Source organism: Pangasianodon hypophthalmus, chromosome 12 (genome assembly GCF_027358585.1).
Source record: "Pangasianodon hypophthalmus isolate fPanHyp1 chromosome 12, fPanHyp1.pri, whole genome shotgun sequence".
Taxonomy (NCBI): domain Eukaryota; kingdom Metazoa; phylum Chordata; class Actinopteri; order Siluriformes; family Pangasiidae; genus Pangasianodon; species Pangasianodon hypophthalmus.
The window spans coordinates 7,397,530-7,420,472 of NC_069721.1; the positions used below are offsets into that span (position 1 = coordinate 7,397,530).

The 22,943-nt window shown below is 39.0% G+C and overlaps 1 protein-coding gene across 1 annotated transcript in view; it reads left to right on the forward strand.

Moving 5' to 3' along the window:
• The window catches only part of bicc1b (BicC family RNA binding protein 1b), a 67,068-nt gene that overhangs the window by 13,167 nt on the left and 30,958 nt on the right, over positions 1 to 22,943 (forward strand). Inside the window, exons 2-3 of the mRNA XM_034309453.2 lie at positions 1,281 to 1,327; positions 9,768 to 9,837. Of these exons, the coding sequence (XP_034165344.1) occupies positions 1,281 to 1,327; positions 9,768 to 9,837 (117 nt within the window). The remainder of the gene's footprint in view (positions 1 to 1,280; positions 1,328 to 9,767; positions 9,838 to 22,943) is intronic.

Consider the following 22,943-nt stretch of genomic DNA (forward strand, 5'->3'; position numbering starts at 1 on the left):
CTGTATATACAGCAGTACTGGCTAGAGGCCAAAGAAACCACACCTTATAGTCTGGAAAATATGATATAGATATGCGGACTTGATATTTTCATATGGCGATATTCATGTTATTACAGTTTTTACAAGCCAGTATCCCTGAAAATAAGCGTGCATGTATTTTTAGAGACAGATAATATTTATATCCTGAGTCTCTTTCTGAGTTAATGGTTCAAACATGCGCTCATTTATTATTAGACATTAATGACTATATAATATCTGAAACAGCCAGTACAAACTTGTTGAAGTTTTATCCTGAACACTTTCTACTCTCTTAGACTCTTTAAATGTGGGTTTGTTTTGTGCTCTTGCCTTTCATCAAATCCTGAATAACCCAATACCATTTCAGAACGTGATTAGCTTAATAATCTTGTTTGTACATAGTTACTGTACGCATTTCTCATGCAAATCATTTTACGCAGGTTATGCAGAGCTGATTCAAATGGTGCTGTGCTGGTTTGTGCAGTTTATAGTGAATCTGCTTCTAACATCATCCCTGTAATTCCAGGGATATAAATACACACTGAGGATTTGTCTGGCTTAGCTGGGCTTGTGGCAACAGGATTTTGCCCATGTCACCAAATAAACTGTAGGTCATGCCAGTTTGGCAGTTTCCCTTAGTGAGTCACTGTCTTCTGTGTTTCCAACCTGCATCATTATTACCTTTAATCAAGCTCAGACTTGTATTATTTCTCATATGGTATGTAGTAAGAGGATCCAAGTTTGCTTTCAGCGTTCTGAACCGGATGTGTTGATTAGTGGTTTAACATTGTCAATAAGCCAGTTTTGGCCTGTACTAGTTCGAGCTCCATGTACATGTTGGATGGATTAGTTTAAAGCACACTCACTGTAGTTTAACCCTTCAGTGTCCGGAGGTGTTTATATGGTAACACAAATCTGATATTTTGGATGCATGATGGTTGGTCTCCATTGCTTGTGGAGGAGAACATGGTATTTCCTCAATATAAAACTGTCTGGACCTTCTCATATGCACCAAACACAACTAACCTAAATGAGCCTTAACCTAATGCAAACCCACACATTTCCCGCAAAGACATCTTGCTGCCAATGAGCAGGAAATTGGCCCGTGCACGCTACCTGCCTGAATGCCAATGACAGTGATTTTTCCACCGCTGGCCATGTGGTAAAATGTGTTAAGATTACTTGCTGATTTTTGTTCATACACATCCATAAGTGAAGCCTGATGTTTTATTCTTTCTAAAATATCCCTTTCTTCTCCACAGCTGCCGCTGAGGGGAGGGTGAACGGAGGCGAGGATTTCTTTCAGAAGGTAAGGGAAACCACATTGCTTTGGCGGGCCCATGTAGTGGTATAAAATAGGTCAAAATCACATTGCCTACACAGTTATGTGAAAAGCAAATGACATATGGACATGCTTAACTATGCCCTGTTGCCCTGGTAGCATGAAAGCTGCAGAATAGTCAAATTTCTCTGATTGCCCTAAGTGCCACAGATTGGTGCTGCACTGCTGATTAATGACTTTTACATACCCTGTCCAGTTGGTGAACGGTAACTCAACCATTTTTGCTGAGCTGGACTTGAATCTTTGTGTTGCCAAAGCCAAGACAAGCACATTTGACCTGTGTCGATACCTTTATAGGGGAAATGGTTGCAGGCTTTTAAGCAGAACATTAGCAGGACCAGGGTGGATAAACACAGAAAGGCGAATGTGTGGGACTAGCCAGATGGCCCAGGGGTGGGAAATGCAAGCCAGGACCTGAGCAAGACCACAGCAGGTGGCCCACTCCTGTAGAAGATCTGGCTACTTTATAGGCAGAATGGAGTAACGCCTTCAAAATAAATACACTCTCCAACTTGCCGTAGGTCTGATTCGGTGAAGAATCCGACTCACACTGAAGGCTAAAAGGTTTGTATAAACCTGAAAGGTGTGGGAAAATAAACCTACTGGGCTGTGGGAGCCTGTTCTAGAGGATAGAGTGTGTTGTGGCCTGGACCTCAAACTGCTTCAGATAGTAGCAGCCAGAGCTTCAGGAATGCCAGTGCTGGCTTTTCAAATAATCATTTACCAAGTTATCAGCCAAGTTGGAAGTAAAAGATTTGACAGAGAGGAAAGAGCCTGTGTTTTCAGAAATGACAGATCGGTACTAGGCCCCTACAAAAGATGTTTTAAAAAAAGTAATGAATAGGTTTAGGATACTTTAAAGACAGTAACACTTTTGTAAGAAATTCCACCCTAGAATTCTTGGGCAGCAGCAATGGCATCATTTCCAGAGTAAGATTTTCAACCATGTTCATTATCAAACATTTTGAGAGTTGCACATATCTAAAATACCACAATATAAATATGATATAAATGGCTGTTAGCTTATATGCTTTCATACGTAAATTATTTACAAACATACCCAGATTCTTTACATGTTTTTTATTGTTTCTTAAAATTGCATTTCATGAATTTTCTAAATAAAAATTTCTATGGAATGGAAATGTAGTAAAAATTGGATAAAACTGGATTAAACCTTTAAAAAAATGTTCAAATGTTTCTTTTCTTTTAAAAAATCTGCTAAAATATTTAGAAATATAGCAATATTTTTGACTTGTAAAAAATTCTATTTTAGGACTGTTGCATGATGCATTTGATTTTGTAGGTAAAACCAAAATCTTTAGTTATAAATAAATAAGTAAGTAAGTAAGTAAGTAAGTAAATAAATAAAAGGCATTCATTGGAGTCTGCCACAAAAATCCCTTTTTATTTAATTTAGAATTTTATCTAGAAATTTTATAAAAGATATACCAGAGACACGCTGCACTGAGAATGGCAAAAAAAAGTCTAAAGAACCATGCAAATCAGGATAATGATTTATGTTAAATTGCAGTAATAATATCAAATGATTTGGAGGTGATTTACATCTTCCTAAAAACAGCTTTAAATTGACTGCCAATGAGTGTGGACACTGTTCATGAAAGGGTTATATTGTGTGAGTAGCACTGCTTTGCTTTTTATTTCCATTTCCAGGTTTGAAATTACACTTTATCCACACATAGCGTAAAAATCTCCAACTGGCATTAAATCACACTAAAAATAATCTCTCAAAATCCAAGAATTAATCTCCTCGTTTAAATATATCTTTCAATTCACACCTTGCTAGGTGAACTGTTCCTGCTGTGATTGGCATTTGTTCTGTCTGTGCAATCTGCCCGTCACAGGTCTGCCCCTCTCTGAGAACGATACAGAGCTCAGGGATGTTTTCAGTCACAACAGTCAGTTCCTGTCTACCACAGTCTCAGCTTTGGGGTTGAGCACAATGGTAGGATTCAGTCCCTATGGATGTTTACACTCACTGTGAGAGCTGAGGTCAGCTCTCCAGCAGAGACTAAACCTCAGGAACCCTCACCATTCTTACTAGTAGGCACGGAGGAACACTAGGGACCTCTTTACTGTCTGAGGATTTCCAGTGGAGGCAGTTGGTGTTAGAAGACTGCTGCAAATGTAGCAGTAAAGGTAGACAATATTGTTGGTAGAATTAAAGGTGATTGAGTTTAAAGTGGATCTCCTGTCACGATTTGTGAGTTTGTTTGTTTAAGCTTTAGTTCAGCTACTCTATCTTATATTTAATGCATTTATCAAAATAAAGATAACACCCCCCCCCCCCCCACACACACACACACACAAAGTTAATGGGAACAATTATCATTCCTGATTGTTTCTATAAGTGATTTCTGGAGTACTTTACATTCCACAGCCAGTTGCAGCAAAACAGTTTCACCAGTGCAACAGCTTTTGTGGAATCAGACCATCACAAGTTTTCAAAGTGAGTTACCTTCTCTCCTTGCAAGCTGTCCAAGACTGAGACTTAAACCAGACGTCTGATATCAGACATCCAGATAATCTTATCAAAGGGACTTTCAGTACATCTACACTTCCTGCCAAAAAACACAGTACACTCTTCTGATCATCACTATTGCCTGGTTAACACATACTTCATCCTGAGACAGTACGAACTTGTGTGGCAGCTGTGCTTCAGCATTCCTCTTCTCCTTAGTCCCTCCAGAAACCACAATTGTTTATCGAGTGAAGGCGGATTGTAAACAGAGAATTATTTGTAGTGGGACTATTTGAGGAGCCGGAGGTAACGAGAAGCAGGTGTGTGAGTACTGGAACATAAAGGCTCTATTAGCACTTTTCATTGGGCTCAATGTGAAAGCATGTTCGTAAACACCGCAGTACATGCAAACCACCGTTTAACATGAGTTCTCAATCAGATGTGGATGGTAACATGAGCCTGACAGAAAGCCTCAGTACAATGGGTAGATGTTCTGCCTCCGAGTAGACTGTGGTTAGAGTAAATGTTAAATTTTGTCCTGATTGCTGCTTTCTATTACAATAACAACCAGCTGTGCACTTAAATGTTGAAATCATAGAAATCATAGAATGTAGTGCCTTGCATCAGTATTTCAACCACTCGCCAATGACTTTGGCAGTATGCTTAGAATCAAAGCCCTGTTGGAAGGTGAACCTCTACCCTAGTCTCAAGTCTCTTGCATATTGGAACGGATTTTATTCTAGGATTGCCCTGTATTCGGCTACATCCATCTTGCCCTCAGCCTTGACCAGTTTCCTAGTCCCTGCTGATGAAAAACATGATGCTAACACTACCATGCTTCACTGTGGGGATTGTGTTCTCAGGGTGATGAGCAGTCTTGGGTTTCCCCCAACCGTAGCACTTTGTGCCGAGGCCAAAATGTTCGATTTTGGTCTCACTGGACTAGAGTACCTTTTTCCAGATGTTTGCTGAGTCTCCAAATGGGATTTCACATGGCTTTTTTTTTTTTTTTTCCAATAATGGCTTTCTTCTCACCACTCTTTCATAAAGCCCAGCTTTGTGGAGTGTCTGGGCTATGGTTGTCATGTGAATAACTTCTCACCTGTGAGCTGTGAATCTCTCCAGTTTCACTTGGCCTCTTGGCTATTTCTCTACTGCCCTCCTTACTGACATTTGGTGGATGGCGTCCTCTGAATAGAGTTGTGGTTGTGCCATATTCTTTCCGTTTTTAATAATGGATTTAACAGTGTCCCGGTGCATGTTCAAAACATGTTCAAAATATACTTTCATAAATATATTATAATTGACAGCTCCAAAAATCTAATGATAGCTTTTCAGTTTTTCGTAAAGTAAAAGAATCCTGACTTCCTGTTTCAGTTCAAATAAACACTCTCCTCCTGGTAGCACAAAGGCTGACATTGTACTGTGTTTCTGTTATTAATTTTACTGTTTCATTTGCATCTGGCTTTGAAATGGATATGAAATCCTAAAAATTCACAGCCCCATTCATATTAATTCACTATGGAAATCTATATTGATTTATCAGCATATTTTCTTACCATGGTACCTTGCCTGAGAATCGCTGTTTTCTTTCTTAATTTTGGTTTAGTTAGATCAGGTTTTTCCAATGGTTCCAGCTTAGTGAACATGCTGTCACTGAAGACAACCAAATTAACATCCATAAAAAGTGATATCAGGCAGTATCAAATTTGACTTAGCCTGTGTGCCAACTACAAGGGTAAATGTAGACATGGTCCACGCTGTACTACAAAACGGGTGTGCATGGAAACAGTGATCTGATGACTGGGATGGTCCCATCACACCCTCTTCCACTCACTGGACTGAGTACACAGGCTGTGAGGTAAGTTCCTCAATGACGGTTGAGACTCCCGGCTCTCAGCATGTGCTCAGAGCTCATGCCAGTTAAAAAACACACTTCTCCCTGGGACAGGGATACTATGGAAACAGTGGTTGTGCAGGCCTGTGATGTGGGCCAGGCCGCTCCCCACGCCTACGAACAGATGACTGCTCATGGCCTTGCTCACTGTCTGTCTGCCTTCTTTCCGCTAAGCACTGTGATGAAGTGTTCTGCTTGGCCTGGATTTGTTTTTGCCTTTTTTTTCTGATGCATGCTTATCCTGAAACAACGGAGGCAAGGATTTATTTCCCAAGCCTCAGACCAGGGTGTATATGTGTCTAGCTGGATGTGTGTGGTCGGAATATTATTTATAAGCCCATTCAAACTTTGATTGTGAGAGGCTTGTTTTTTCCTCTGCTTGGCTAAACTATCTGTGATGCCCTAATCGTATGCATCATCCTTCACAGTTGGGCTCTACTATAAACAATACCAGTGTGAAATATGAAGGTCAAGTTCAGGGTTAACGACTTTGCTTTAATCTGAAAGCCGAGTCATGTCTGCTTCTTTTAACAGCGAAAATACAGAGTGGGCTGTAGGTCAACTCTCATTTATGACTTAAACTCCAACCTCCTCAGTTGAAAGCCATCTGAAAAAAGGCAAGTACATGAAGCTAAAATAAACTCCAACCTCCTCAGTTGAAAGCCATCTGAAAAAAAGGCAAGTACATGAAGCTAAAAATAGGAAGGAATGTGCTGCTAAATCATGAAGATCCTGAGTTTAGAGGTTTTTGGGCTTTATAGCACTGTTCCTATAGGACCTCTGTAAGGAAGGGAGAGGCAGCCAATGACGTAGCAATGATCAGGTCACCGTGTACATTACCATTTGCATGGAACAGGGGAGTTTTCCATATTAGGAAGGCTGTGTTGGATCCAGAGAAGCCTGATTTATTTATTTATTTTTTATATTTCATCAAATAATGTACTTCTTAGCCATATGAGTCACAAATGCTGAGTAGCCTGATTGGGCAATTATGATTACTCAGACTGAAAGTGACAAACCTGTTTAAAAAAAATAAGTTTAAGTCTCTAGATGAATCATTCACTCGTCTTTAGAATGCGGAAGAAGCCTACTTGCACACGGCGAGAACATGAGAAACTTTGCACAGGCCAAGATCAAACCAGGCTGCGAGGCAAGAAACCTCTACTGTGACACAGTTCAGCCCTAGATGAATCATCATCCTGTTATCATCATGTTAAAAGTTTGTCTAAAAAGGTTCAACAGGTCAGCTCAGTACAGCCCCTATAAGTAAGATGATCGAGCCAGAAGTGTATGATAAGTTCAGATTTCAGGCATATGTTTCATATGCTTTTTAAGAAAAGGCACCATGCATTGACTTGCATATGTTCCCTCCCTGATTTCATTGACATTTATGGAGTCTTCTGAGATATCTTTTTTTTTTTTTTTTTTTTGGTAAGTGTACGTGGTTCCAGCTTCCTGTTCCTCCTATTCCACTTATTTTAGAAGGCCTTTAGGACATCCATGGCATTTTCATTTCCAGCTTATTATACTGGGTGGACCAGCCAACACGTCATCCTGTGGGATACATGAACTTTGTGCATTTGTGCAACTTGTGTTTAAGTTCCTGCACCTTGCGTACTTTGAATCTGATGAAAATATTAAGTGTTAACCCACCCAAAAGACTCAGCTGAATCAATAGGCAGGAACAATTTTTTTGCACAGACGGGTTTCATAACAACAGCCAAGGGCTGTTTATGTGAATTAAGCTCCTGACCGAGTCTGGTTCTGGAACCGAGGGTGGCTCAGGAACAGCTGTTGTCAGTGGGACTACAGCAGGAAGCAGGTGCCAGAGCAGAGCTAGCATGGCAGTCAGTTCTCACACTTAGCTCATCTGGAGCATTAAATATCACAATGTGGGAAAATTTACAGCTCCTTCCAAAATCTGTTCATCACAGTGTGCTGAGGTGCATATGTACTACAGTAGCTCTCAATCTGATTCTTGGTCAGCTTAAAACCGTTGAGTGTTGGATTTTTTTCTTTTAATACATCATATTCCTTGCCTGTGCGATTTATAATGCTTGCATTAAGCTGCACATACTTTACAACTGTGTACAACTGACTGATGTCAGTTCATAACATGTAAATTCAGAGATTAGATGATTTTTCTGCTGCTATGTATTGCAGCTAGATGTGTTTATTACAATGTCCAATCATATACTACATAACTACAGTACATAAAAGTGTGTGTTATGTGGTGTAACATGGTAAAACACAGTGGCTGCACTAGCCCTTCTGTAGTGTGTGTGGTCTGATTGAGAGTGCTGCTCACATGGGCATGGCGTTGCCAAAATCAGCAGTGACATCAGAGTGGAATAGCGTTCACAATAGAGTTTGATACTGAGCCAGAGTCATCTGTTAAAATTTGCCACCGAGGCAGCACTGGCCTTTACACTCTTGATTGCTAATGAAGCATAAAAGATGTGCAGAAGCATGACTCAAATCTATCACACAAATGTGACGTCTTCAGATTACATCTTGTGCTCGGGCCGAGCCATTTGAAACCTCTTCAATGGCATCTGTCGAGTTTTGTGGCTCATAGTGAGAACATTACGAGTCTGGAAAAGGAAAATAAGAGTGTTATGTAAAAATCACATCTTTCATGGGTTGGGTCATGCACTCTAATTTAGATTCTGGCCTGTTGATTGTGCAAAAGTCTGGATGTTAATAGAGCACGCCTACATCACTTTTATTGAACATGTGAGTGAACATGTAAGTCAGCTAGATGGACATGAAGCCATATTCATAAACACCCCCGCTTCTATGACTTTCCTCTTCTGATTGCTGTGGGTGACTTTCTACCGGTTTGTAATGCTGAAAAAATTCAGAGGGACTTTTTTCTTTACTCCTGCCCTCTAATAAATCCCTCGTTTCCAGAAAGGAACTGAGCAGTTTGGCTTTTTTACTGTAAACGTTTCGGCTCGGATTGTTTTAATTGGAGGACGTTTCCCTCTTTCAGCTGGACATGTGTTATTGGGTGATGCCGAGCTACAGCACTGCAGGCCTGGCAGCTTTCAGCGGCACAGTGGCGTGACAAAGAGAGCTATGTTTTTTTCTTTGACTTTTTCAAAAACCGCTAGAACTAGCACTAGACCCATCTGTAAAATGCCCTAAGAATTTATTAGCATGTCATCTGTTTAAATGACTACCTGCCTCAGTCAGGAATGGAAAAAAATTAAGCTCATAAGGGAAAAACAATAGGCACTATGAAAAATGTTTATGTTTCAATAATTTCTGATGAAGGTTGCTTAGAATATTTCTTGCCCTTTGGAAAAATGTCCATTCCTAGATATTGTAGTGACTTCATATGTAAACCAGAGACTCCAGTGGAATGCAGATTTTCTTTTTCACAGCTCATGATGGGAAGTTGGTGGTTAGTTATTAATCACCTCTTAAGTGGCCGTACTCTTGACTTTTTAATTCCAACAGCAGAAGTCAAGTGGTTGGAATGCAAAGCCGTATGCCAAGCACAATGTGTGTCTTTCACTCTTGCCACTATGAACAGATGAAAAGGGGCAAGCCACCAGTGCAGCAGAACAGATTTTTAAACTGAGCTCCACTTTAACACCACCCAACATATTGCAAGCACTTTCAATACACACTCCAAACCTGGGTACATGCAGAGGCCATGTGAGTCTGGTTGGATAGGATTCTAACCCAAATTCTGATGTAAAAGACCTGTTTGTTATTTGGGGGAATTGTATGTACTGTGCTAGAAATGTGGATACATCTGTGTAATAAGATAGGCATGCTTCCCAAGTGTATTTTCATTTCACATTCAAACTTATAACCATATCATGCATGGCAACTGTTTAATGTACAATCAAGGGATACCTTTTTGTTTTGGATTTTGTTTAAAACCACATGGGTTAATTGTATGAAAATGCCATAAAATAGTTTCTCTGTAAATATTCTTTAACCAGCAATGCTGTAATTGCTGCAGTTGTATTTAAAGAACCATTATGATGTATTGTCTGTGGCTTCCATTTCTACAGGTCATGGAGGAGACCAATACTCAGATTGCATGGCCTTCAAAGTTGAAAATAGGTGCCAAGTCTAAGAAGGGTAAGCCCCTGTCTATATTTTTCTGTGATTGCATGTGTGGATATACAGTAGGAACTCTGTCTGAATGTCAGTATGATTGAAAATAAATCATCATAAAAAAAAGATCACATAATCAAAACTGTGCTGCTGTGCTGCTTTTGGTTTCTGTGGTTAAGGACACATTGATATTTATATGTGTGGCAGCCTGGGAAACCCTTCACATGGCAAAATTTTGACATTATATATATATATATATATATATATATATATATATATATATATATATATATATATATATATATATATATACATAGATATAGATATAGATATGTATATATATAGTTCCGAATCTACAGACATTCTTGAACTTCTTTTTTTGTATGTAACTTTACTCAACCAGAAGTTGAGTAAATTGCAGAGAAAATTGCATTTAATGATTCAGTTCCGACTGCGGGACACGTCAAAGTGTGTTACAGGCAGAAAAACCCAATTTTGGCCAAAGCCTGATTTTTTTTGTCTTTTTTGCCTGCCAGAATTCAGCCACAGTGATGGACGGGTTTCCCAGACTGTCACACATTTAGTAATAGTTTCACAGTTCAAACAAAAACACTATAAATGCAAGTGTGTGCGCACACACTCCAGTTCCTTACTTACAGCTGAAGTCGAACAAATTCCACTTCTTTTAAGAACATTTCATCTTATCAGAGTATTACATGGGAAAAAATGTCTTTAGTAAACAGCACCAGCATCATCTTGGCACCTTACTATGATGCTTTGCGTGTTATCTCAGTTTCGGCTGTCTTTATACTGAAAATGTTTTGCAATAGCTATCCTGAAGGTAGAACAGCTTGCACATACATGCCACATTGCTATTAGCTTAATGAGATTTACAGCAGACAATAATTTTTTCACTTTTTTGGTAATTCTTTGTGCCAGTTTATTCCAGACTGGCCCTAAATATGCAACAGAATGAATTCTACATGTTGTTATACGAGTCGTTATACAGCTATACAGCAATCGATGACCTGCTAGCAAAGATAGGTCATGTTTTCCCAAACACAGCTTATATTCGTTTTCTAAAATCTGACCCGAGTTTACACACTCATTCTACAAGCAGGAGGTCATGGCTGGGTCAGAGGCCATTCAAATTCCACCGCACGTTCTCTCGTGTTGGCCGCCAGCCCTGGGCATTGGCTGCTCTGACGAACGAACCTTACATAATCTTTTGCCGTTATCTGGTGACTGAATGTGGCAAGCATCCCAGCTAATTAAGGATGGAAAACATATGCAGAGCCTCAGACATGTGGTCTGCACCAGGCGCTGCGTCGCACTCCCCTGTCCCCTGGGGGCTCCGCTGTGTTGTAGGAGGTTCACCGCGAGCCTGTGTGCAGCTTATCAAGGCCAAACGTCCAGCAATGTTGTCTCCGGAGCAAAACACTCTCCTGGCTTTGACGTATTGTTTATCCCTGGTGTTTGTGAGATGTGACGACAGCCATTTGGATGGCACATGGCACATGTTCACCTTGCTTTTCTTAGTGTTTAACACATGTACTATATGTACTATATGTATACATATATATATATATATATATATAGATATAAATATAGCCAACATACATATATAGCCAACGTCTACTGTTGAACAAAACAGGTAGCTTTACTTTTGAATCATGGTGTAGAAAATGCTCTGTCAACATTTTACATGTATTTATTCGGCAGATGCTTTATCCAAAGGGACTTACCAAGTGAGTCAGAACACAATTAAAGCTGTTAGTTGAGAGGATTATGGTTAAGCTCCTTGCCCAAGGCCCAACAGTGCCTACTTAGAACATTATTCACTAAATCTGAGCATACTCCAGTGACTAAAAGCTCTTCAAGGCTCAGGCTCATCATTATTGTCATTACTAATTTACAGCAGATGATTCTCAGCTTCTTCAAAGTCTCCAGAGTCTCACGTTCAGCTACAACCTTGACTTCTTGTTTGTCGCAACTATTCCGATCAGCCAAAAAGCCATCAGATCAGATATGATCATATGTCCAATCACTTGAAAGGCACAAACAAGGACAATCTGCTGCCTGAAATATTTGCATACCAGTTCCAGTGGAGTTGCTGCCAGCTGCACACTTATGTGTCTCAGGAGGATGCATTCCATTCCACACACTCCGAGGTGATGCTGGGTAACTCTGGAACCGCTCGTCTGTTTAACTCATTTGACACTGTAAAGCTCCAACTGATTCTCAACAGACCTTATTGTGTAGCAGCTGTAGGAAAAATAAGACATTGAGCAGAGATTTCTTACCACATTCTAAACCATAATGTGCTTCTCTATTCATTTATGCTATTCTAATCCTCTGTCTGGCTTCGCACTGTCCACAGTGTCCGGTGGGGTCCTCAAAGGAAATGTCCACCCTGAAACACATTAACTATGCTGATAATATGCTTGAAATATTTGTGTTGTGTTTAGCAATTCTGGGGCTAATTTGTTGAGAATTTAGCAGTTGTGGGGAATTTGCTAGAGCATTTACAATGCTGTTCAATAGACAAAAACATTTCAGTGATCTCAAATATAACTGATAATGTTCAGGTTTCGCTGTTAGGAACAAGAGCTTCTTTTCCAGCAACGTCATATTAACAGAAAATCCAGCTTAGAAATAGTGGAGACAAGAGAATGCTGGACTCAAAGTTCCAGAATGCAATGCTGCTATAAGACGCATTTACACAGAGTTACAGCGAAGGTGAGATGACAGGCACACTGGAAGCTGATCTGTTGGAGCAGAGTATCCAGATGAGATAGGAATAAAAGGACTAAAGTGCTGCCGCATCACCATCTTTAGGTAGAGATAATTTCGCCACTATCACCAGGTAGTCATACCACATTGTGGGTAATGTAGGAAACCGTTAACTAAAGTGAAAAGAGACCAACATGTAGAAGAAGTAAATTTAAACTATTTTTTTTATTACAAAATATAACTTGGACACACAACTGAAGATCACATGTTAATTATGAAGACCAGTATGCAAGTTGTTTAGGGTGGATTTTTCATTTAATACAATGACGCTGCGTCAACTGTGGAACATTCCAGGCCCTTGCCACAAACCTCAGCAATCGCTAACAACATGCCTTCCACTTCCCACTTATTTACTTTCCTGCCTTTTTTTCTTCCCTTTATCCTTCAGGATTGCAATGTGTAATAAATGTAATCTGCGAATTTATTACATAATCTCATGTATCTTTTATGCTAGTACATGATGCCCACTGGCTTATAAACCTGAAATATGCAGGCCGACATTTTTCCATCATGTCTAATGATAATATTAAACCTAGTGGTCTATGTAAAAATGAATTTATACGTTCAAAAAAATTTAAAATTTAATACACAAGTACCTGATATCCTGCATATGATTCAATTACATCCATCCATCCATTTTCCATATCGCTTATCCTACACAGGTTCGCGGGGGCGCCTGAAGCCTATCCCAGGGGACACCCTGGGGGCCCAACAAATCGCAGGGCACAATCACACACACATTCACACACTATGGACAATTTGGAAATGTCAGTCAGCCAAGTCTTTGGACTGGGGGAGGAAACTCCCGAAGCACAGGGAGAACATGCAAACACCGTGCAAACACAGGGCAGAGGCGGGATTCAAACTCCCACCCCCAGCCACTAAGCCCACCTTGCCCCCGATTCAATTACAATCCATTAAAAAGAAGTTAGCTCAAATCTTGTGTGATACACATTTTCATTAGACAGTGCTGTAAAATGTTTACAAAGACGCAGCACAGATCGGGCAGTGTCAGAAATGAGCACTAGGTGCAACGTGGGAATTCACCTTAGATTGGACACCACTCCATCCCAGGGAACAAGCCCACACATTCACACCTAGGGACAATTTAGAGTAGCCAATCCACCTACCGGCATGTTTTTGAGAGGTGGGATGAAACCAGAGAAGCCAGAAGAACCCCACACCGTCACAGGGAGAATATGTGCTCAGGTTCGAACCTGGCAGACATGCCTTAGCAGACGTGCTGTGTAAATTGGGCAGGGAGACAGATCATGTAATGATTTCAGGTTGCCAGATTGGATGCACTGTAAACAGTTCATATCACGGTTAAAAGCTTGTCCAAGTTTAATTTCAATTAGCCCAACAAAAAAAAAGAACTAACATGAAATGGATTTTTAGCTCAGGTTAATCAAAGACAGACCCATTACAGGGACACCTATCAAATCTGGCAAGTTGCTAGCACAACAAATTATAAATTAAAATTATGTGTAGGGTGCTGTATTCTGTTACACTCTTATATCTAAATCTAAAACAACAAAAACTTTGTTTCATCAAGGTTTTTGCCATTTACAGCTGAATAATGTTGGTGAGTTTCTAGTTTGGCTCTAATTTGTGCTCCTTGTTGTGTCAAAGTATAATTTACTATCGCAGCCTAAAATTAGCCTATTCAGGCATTGTTGGCCGACGCTTATTTACTCCTCTCACTTTCTGAGGTCAGAGTGCTTTTTGCATTATTCTTCTAGCTCACTGATGGAGCAGTAAGCAATTTAAAACCACAGTTTGCAAAATGGGAAACTCTCCAGACCTTTTGTTTGCTGTAACTATGAAGGGCATGACAGAAGGATTGTTCTCAGATTCACTGGCCAAACCCCAGATGCAAAGCCTAACATTTATGAAAATGCATGTTTATGCTTTCTGTTTAGTTGTGCATTAGGAATAAAGTCTGCATAATATGCCTTGATTATTGATAATCCTGATGCCTTTTTTTTTTTTTTTTGTAAAAATCACCCATTTAAAATTATTATAAAAAGAGGAACAATAGTAAAAATATTTTTTTTTCAACATGACATCTTAAATGAGCATCAAAGACCTTTTATTAGAAAAAAAGCATAAAAACATGAAAACATAATTTGTATTTGTAACTAAGGTGATTTTAAACCCTGTCACATTTCCTCTATCTTTGAATTACACACTCATCTGACAAGAAAACTCAAAAATATTTGAAAAGATTTTACGTGCCACAATGTTTTGTTAATGCCAAAATTTCATAAATGTTTCTCCTATTGATGAAGATGAGATTAAGATGAAGATAAGAGTAATTGAGTATTTTTAAAAAGATGTATTGCTATACAAGAGTATAAACAATAAATCCACAGACAAGCAGTACAGCCCTGTTTTGAGAGTTTAGATCCTTCTGCAAAAAGAATTTGAAAAACGTCAAACGCATGGGAACCATTACAAAATTCTGTTATCACAGAATCAGAGAACGGAACTGAATCTATCCAGAATATCATTATTTTAACTGCACTCTGGACCAAGCATCCACTCACTCATGAATCCTGAATAGAAAACTGATCATTCTCTTTTTTTCTCTCCTCCTGTCTTGCGAGGGCCAATCCAATCTGAAGCCGCTGATAAATCAGTGTTTACTTGTATGGAGTGATTTACAAGGGGAGCAGAACAGGTCTTAGTGCAGGGGTGCAGCAGCTGGAAAAACAAATCTGAAGCGTACCACTTCTGCAGCTCCCCTCGCTTGGCCCACACGGCATGGCCGCCGAATGCGTCGCTATTTCCATGGCAAATCGTGCTAGGCTGCTGGAGCTCTGTGATCTGGTATGCCACTGACTAGATGGTCCTGTTAGCCCAGGGGGAATTTAAGGTCTGTTGCCTATAATGAAGACCTTTTGGTCTTTTTGTCAGCAGATTTTTTTTAGACGGCGATCACCTCGCTTTTTCTTAAACCAGATCAAATAAATTGCTCGCTCTGAAAACAGGGTACTAAAGGGCACACAATGAAGCTTTGCTGTGACACCAGATGGGGAAGACACTGGAATTTATGGTTGGTTTAAAGGAGCCGTTCTTGTTCTAATAAACCCGGTTCTCATCACAAGAGATGAAGACGCAGTTCCAGACTGTATCATTCAAATTCAATGGCTAATCATGGCATTATTGTTTTGGATTGTTCTAAAGTGCAGAGGTGCCAATGTCTACCATTTAGCCGTAATTTAGCAATTACGATTTTTCTTCCCTTGCTTCTACATTATGGGAAACTACAATTTTCTTTTTTTTGCTAAAATGTGGCCAGATAAAATGCGAATACAACCAAATTCAAGGGGAATGGACTCAGGAAATGAAAGATGCAGATTTCCTCATGCTAGCAGTTACTTTGACTTCATGCTGATCCTATCTAGGTGAACTTTGACCTATGGAATCATGGGTCTTTTCTGAACCAAAAGAAAACACGAAGGCAGGACTATGGACTACTTGTTTAGTTTAAAAAATGGAGGAGCGTTTTATTATTAATAGTGGTCACACATTGCTATTTTCTTACTTGGAGTACATCATCATCTAGGGAAAAATCTAGCTGTCTCATCCACCAATATTCACTATGGGTTTTTGTGGTAACATTATTATTTTTTCTCTGTATGCCTGCTAGGATGTTCTTACAAGCATTTTTGGCACCTTTTTGAAAGTGTACATTATGGGCCACAAATAGTTTATCCACATGTAGTAGTGCATTGATGGTGAACTGCTCAGCTCATTGCTTAAGTGTTTACTGAAGGACATGGTGGCCATTAGGTGCAGGGTCAAAAGCCAGAATTCACATGCGTATGCAGCATTTACAACTGAAATAAACACTGAGAGTCTCACAGGAGGCCCACCGGAAACTTCACTCGTCTCCCTTGAGGCCTTCCAGAAATATTTCCTTGGTTGCATCTCAGATGTAGAAGTGATGTGAGTTTTAAAGACTCCAAAACAGAATGAATCTTGTGTCTAGCGGCATCTGTGTCTTAATGACAATGCAGCAACACAAAGCATGTCGGAAAAAAAAAAACAGAACAGCTTCCTGCCTTTTGGCAGAGCGTAGCCGCTGTGTGACTCTCTGTGTGACTCTCTGAGTCATTTGGTGTAGATATAATCATAACCATCTTTAATGAAGTATGGGCGTAATTTCACTACTCTCTGGTGAAGGAAAAATATGTCTGGGATGCTGTGAATTTTGCCAGCATGCGTGAGTGCATTTTGTTTTTGTGAAGCTCAGGAGGAACATCTGTTCAGTCACACGCAGTGTGCGAAAGTCACATTTTTTTTGTCTGTTGTTCAAGGTACTGGTTCCAAACATGCTGGCTCGGGGGTGATTAATGCAATACATCAGGATTCTAAAATTAGAGAACAGAAAGTTTAGGACATAGTAAGACCTTTATTTTTCCAACCCCAATACTGTAACTTATTCACTCATCCACATGTACAAACCCAATACTGTAGCTTATTCACTCCTTCACACATACAAACCCAATACTGTAACTTATTCACTCATTCACACATACAAACCCAATACTGTAGCTTATTCACTCATTCACACATACAAACCCAATACTGTAGCTTATTCACTCCTTCACACGTACAAATCCAATACTGTAGCTTATTCACTCATTCACACGTACAAATCCAATACTGTAACTTATTCACTCATTCACACATACAAACCCAATACTGTAGCTTATTCACTCCTTCACACATACAAACCCAATACTGTAGCTTATTCACTCCTTCACACAAACAAACCCAATACTGTAGCTTATTCACTCCTTCACACATACAAACCCAATACTGTAGCTTATTCACTCCTTCACACATACAAATCCAATACTGTAGCTTATTCACTCATTCACACGTACAAACCCAATACTGTAGCTTATTCACTCATTCACATGTACAAACCCAATACTGTAGCTTATTCACTCCTTCACACATACAAACCCAATACTGTAGCTTATTCACTCATTCACACATACAAGCTCAATACTGTAGCTTATTCACTCATTCACACATACAAACCCAATACTGTAGCTTATTCACTCCTTCACACGTACAAACCCAATACTGTAGCTTATTCACTCATTCACACATACAAACCCAATACTGTAGCTTATTCACTCATTCACACATACAAACCCAATACTGTAGCTTATTCACTCCTTCACACATACAAACCCAATACTGTAGCTTATTCACTCCTTCACACATACAAACCCAATACTGTAGTTTATTCACTCATCCACACGTACAAACCCAATACTGTAGCTTATTCACTCATTCACACATACAAACCCAATACTGTAGCTTATTCACTCCTTCACACGTACAAATCCAATACTGTAGCTTATTCACTCATTCACACATACAAACCCAATACTGTAGCTTATTCACTCATCCACACGTACAAACCCAATACTGTAGCTTATTCACTCATTCACACAAACAAACCCAATACTGTAGCTTATTCACTCCTTCACACATACAAACCCAATACTGTAGCTTATTCACTCCTTCACACATACAAATCCAATACTGTAGCTTATTCACTCATTCACACATACAAACCCAATACTGTAGCTTATTCACTCATCCACACGTACAAACCCAATACTGTAGCTTATTCACTCATTCACACAAACAAACCCAATACTGTAGCTTATTCACTCCTTCACACATACAAACCCAATACTGTAGCTTATTCACTCATTCACACATACAAACCCAATACTGTAGCTTATTCACTCATCCACACATACAAACCCAATACTGTAGCTTATTCACTCATTCACACGTACAAACCCAATACTGTAACTTATTCACTCATCCACACGTACAAACCCAATACTGTAGCTTATTCACTCATCCACACGTACAAACCCAATACTGTAGCTTATTCACTCATTCACACATACAAACCCAATACTGTAGCTTATTCACTCATCCACACGTACAAACCCAATACTGTAGCTTATTCACTCATTCACACATACAAACCCAATACTGTAGCTTATTCACTCATTCACACATATAAGTCCAATACTGTAGCTTATTCACTCATCCACATGTACAAACCCAATACTGTAGCTTATTCACTCATTCACACATACAAGCTCAATACTGTAGCTTATTCACTCATTCACACATACAAACCCAATACTGTAGTTTATTCACTCATCCACACGTACAACCCCAATACTGTAGCTTATTCACTCATCCACATGTACAACCCCAATACTGTAGCTTATTCACTCATTCACACATACAAACCCAATACTGTAGCTTATTCACTCATCCACATGTACAAACCCAATACTGTAGCTTATTCACTCATTCACACATACAAATCCAATACTGTAGCTTATTCAATCATTCACACATACAAACCCAATACTGTAGCTTATTCACTCATTCACACATACAAACCCAATACTGTAGCTTATTCACTCATTCACACATACAAACCCAATACTGTAGCTTATTCACTCATTCACACATACAAACCCAATACTGTAGCTTATTCACTCATCCACATGTACAAACCCAATACTGTAGCTTATTCACTCATTCACACATATAAGTCCAATACTGTAGCTTATTCACTCATTCACACGTACAAGCTCAATACTGTAGCTTATTCACTCATTCACACAAACAAACCCAATACTGTAGCTTATTCAATCATTCACACATACAAATCCAATACTGTAGCTTATTCACTCATCCACATGTACAAACCCAATACTGTAGCTTATTCACTCATTCACACGTACAAATCCAATACTGTAGCTTATTCACTCATCCACATGTACAAACCCAATACTGTAACTTATTCACTCATTCACACATATAAGTCCAATACTGTAGCTTATTCACTCCTTCACAAATACAAACCCAATACTGTAGCTTAACTGCTTCAGTGTTATTTGCTATTGAACACACTTGTCTGTGTGTGTGTGTGTGTGTGTGTGTGTGTGTGTGTGTATTTTTTCAAGCAGTGCCAGCAGTGGCACTATGAGAATTAGCTGGGCCCCAGTGTGCATGACATAATCCAGCATGGAGGCCACTCCAAACAGCTGAGAGCCTTTAAAACACTGCTCTCTGATTAACACATACCCCATTTACACACAGCGCACACAGCGCCACCTATGGAGTAAATAAGAGGCCTATTGCTGGTTGCCCCAGCTGAACGTAAGTTCTATTATAGCTGAGTTTGAATGTAAAATGGCCACTACGTTCAAGTTTACAAACTACTAAAAAAATGCAACAAGTAATATTTAAGTTATAACTTAAAAATGAGTTCTACCCCATAGTAGATGCAATATTCACCATAAACAAAACTTCTCAGTGGTTCTGTGCTGCCAGGTGCAGAGTAAACCTATAAATCCATTTTTATTGGAGAATTTCTTCATGTCAGTAGTTATAGTCTATGATTAAGGCATTATAATGCTACAAATAGGCTATTTTTCAATCAGTCAGTGTAGTAAGCTCTTTTCTCTGTAGTGCAAAATGTCAATCAATTCTAGATCCTGGCAAGATAGTATACATCACAGAATATTGAAAATATTGAAAAAGTTTACCAGTAGTGTAATATTATACCGTTGTTTGTTGTATACAATGCAGGTTAATTTTGCAAGCATGTGCTGTTTTTTGTTGCTGTGGTTCATTACTAAAATGGCGTTAAATTTGTTGCACAAGAGCCCAAGCAGCAGAACAGAACAAGCTCATATCAGTATAAAATACAAATACATTAGATGGATAAATTGAATCATTATTGGAATATTGAAAAAAAATTGAATTTTTTTTTTTATTCACTTATCTTTAGTTATATAAGTGAATATATTATACTGAAAAAAATGTTAACCACTTCCTTGTGTCTTGATTGTGGATGTAATGCTTCCTGTTTATGCCGGATTGTCTTTCTGATTGGCTGGTGATGGTGAAATAAATCACTCTGTGCGATATAAACTAATTAAACTAACTACTCTTTAACCTATGGGTAAGGATTGACTTTACAACCTTACTTATGCTCGAATTTTAGTTTAGTTCAGCTGGCGCAACTGGCTCCTGTTCTGTTATGCAGCAGTAGCCGGACTTCTATCACGATTCTCCTCTAATCTGTGTTAGGCAACCGTGCTGTATGACTGACTTCATGTCAGAGACATGTCAGTCTGTCGTTTTTGTCCTCCTCTCACGTTCCAAAAATGCATCTGAAATTAGCTCAAAGTAAACGTTCTGTGGATTTTATTTGGACAGATGTGCCTCGCGCCATCATTAACAATTATCAAAACCAGCTGTGCATGGGGGAGCAGTTAGGTGGGGAGGTAGACTAGTGTGTTTTGGAGTTGTCTTAGCAGCTCCAGATGTGCCTATTTTTTAAAGCTGCTTGTGTAGTGACAGGGCTGGGAGTGTGTAAGGGCATCTCCCTACCTGAGATACACTGCCGTGTTCAATCAAATCCAGTGCATTCCTTCTTCAACTCCACTTCTATGTATGTTGATCAAGTCTGTGTACTCTGTAGGCATGGATTTGATTCTGAATGGCTCTTACAGTGTAATATGGTTTCTGTCCATATTTGAAGACAGTTGTATTTAGTCCACACAACACTTCATTTTGCCAAAGCTTTTTGTAAACGGTTGGAACACTCGAGGCCAATGATGGAAAAATGAACCTCTAGGATAATGAACTTTTGAAAGATGCCTAACTTTAATAGGTTTCATGTGTGGACTTGAGCCGCCCACACCTTGTGCTTTTTACAACAGAATTCTGTTCAAGTGCAACATGGCCCAATGAAAAGAGGATTCACTGGATCTCAGAAGAAAAGCTGGTGAAGGTCACTGGAAAGGGGTTATAAAAGCATTTCTAAAAAATTTGGCTTCCACGAGTTCAGTTTCAGGACCATAGAACCATCAAGAGAGTGACAATGAACCCGAGTCTCAAGTCAAGCAGATCTGCAAGTAACAAATATTTTGATAATTTCTGATTAATTGATTAGTTGGATTCTTTAAAAAAATCTACAAAATATCAAAAAGAATTAATATTTCTTTCCATCATTTCAGTCAACTAACAGAACTTAATACTTGCATCAATACTTGCAATACAACATTACTAACATTTATCAGACAGTCTCTCATGGCATGAAAATATTATCAAGTGATTATGTCAACCAAATTAGACACCCAAGCTGAAACAGTTGGATGCTGAAACAGTTGGATGCTTATTTTTCTTGCTATGTTTCCACAAGTAGAATGGAATCGACTCCAAAGCTTTGCGGTTGACTCTTTGTTTTCGATGTTTGGAATCAGGGAATCGACTCTTTTTGGAATCAACTCCCAGCAACTTCAGTGTGAACCAAAAGCAACGTATATTAAAAACATATATTCTATACATTAATAAAATTAGTAATGACCATGTCTGAGCATCTGACATAAGGTCACATACAATCTTAAAAACAGTTACCAGTAACATCCTATAAAGTGAATGAGTGCAGAGATTTAAAAATATATTACCTACCTATATTACCTATTTATTCTAATGTATGTAGAGTGAAATAATGGCTACAGGGAAGAGGAGCACATGTAGCTTCAGAGCATTCTGGAAAGTTCTTTGGGTTTTCTCTGTATTCTGTACGCTCTTATAAGATTTAATAATCCTTAAAAGTTCTTCGATCCTCTGAGGGAAATCTAAAAGGTTATGTCTTTCCTTGATTCTTCAATCCCTTGAAGAATCCTTGAAAGGTTCATTTTTAAGGGTGTAAATCATTTTCATACTGATGTCATTAATGCTTTGGCCATTTTTTTTTACAAGTATCATTGTGTATATGCTAGCTGGCACACATTTGTACAACTGGGTTAGGGATGTCGTCAGGACCTGCAGCTTGGCTCATGCTCATTTCAGCTGTGGGCAGTTTAAGTGCTAGCTTCTCTTGGGGGAAGCTTTAATGGCTAGTTCTCTGTTAAAAATATCCAAATATGCAGAAAATGTGCTGGTTTTTTTTTGGCAGAGTCTTCCACTGATTTGATATGTATGTTTTTGCTTTAGAGTCTGTTATGAATTATATTGTTTGCCACATTTTGAACCCTTAACCTTCAATCTCTATTGATGCCTTATCTTCACCAGATGCCTACCGTAATTTTGGATATGCTTTTCTCCATAGTCATCTGATTAAAATTTTCTGGTATAACTCAATTTTATCCATTTATTTATTTATATGTTTGTTTGTTTATTTATTTATTTATAAGAAATGTCTTTATTGGCTTTTTCGGGTGGAGCAGTGGTGTGGTAGGTAGTGGTACTGCCTC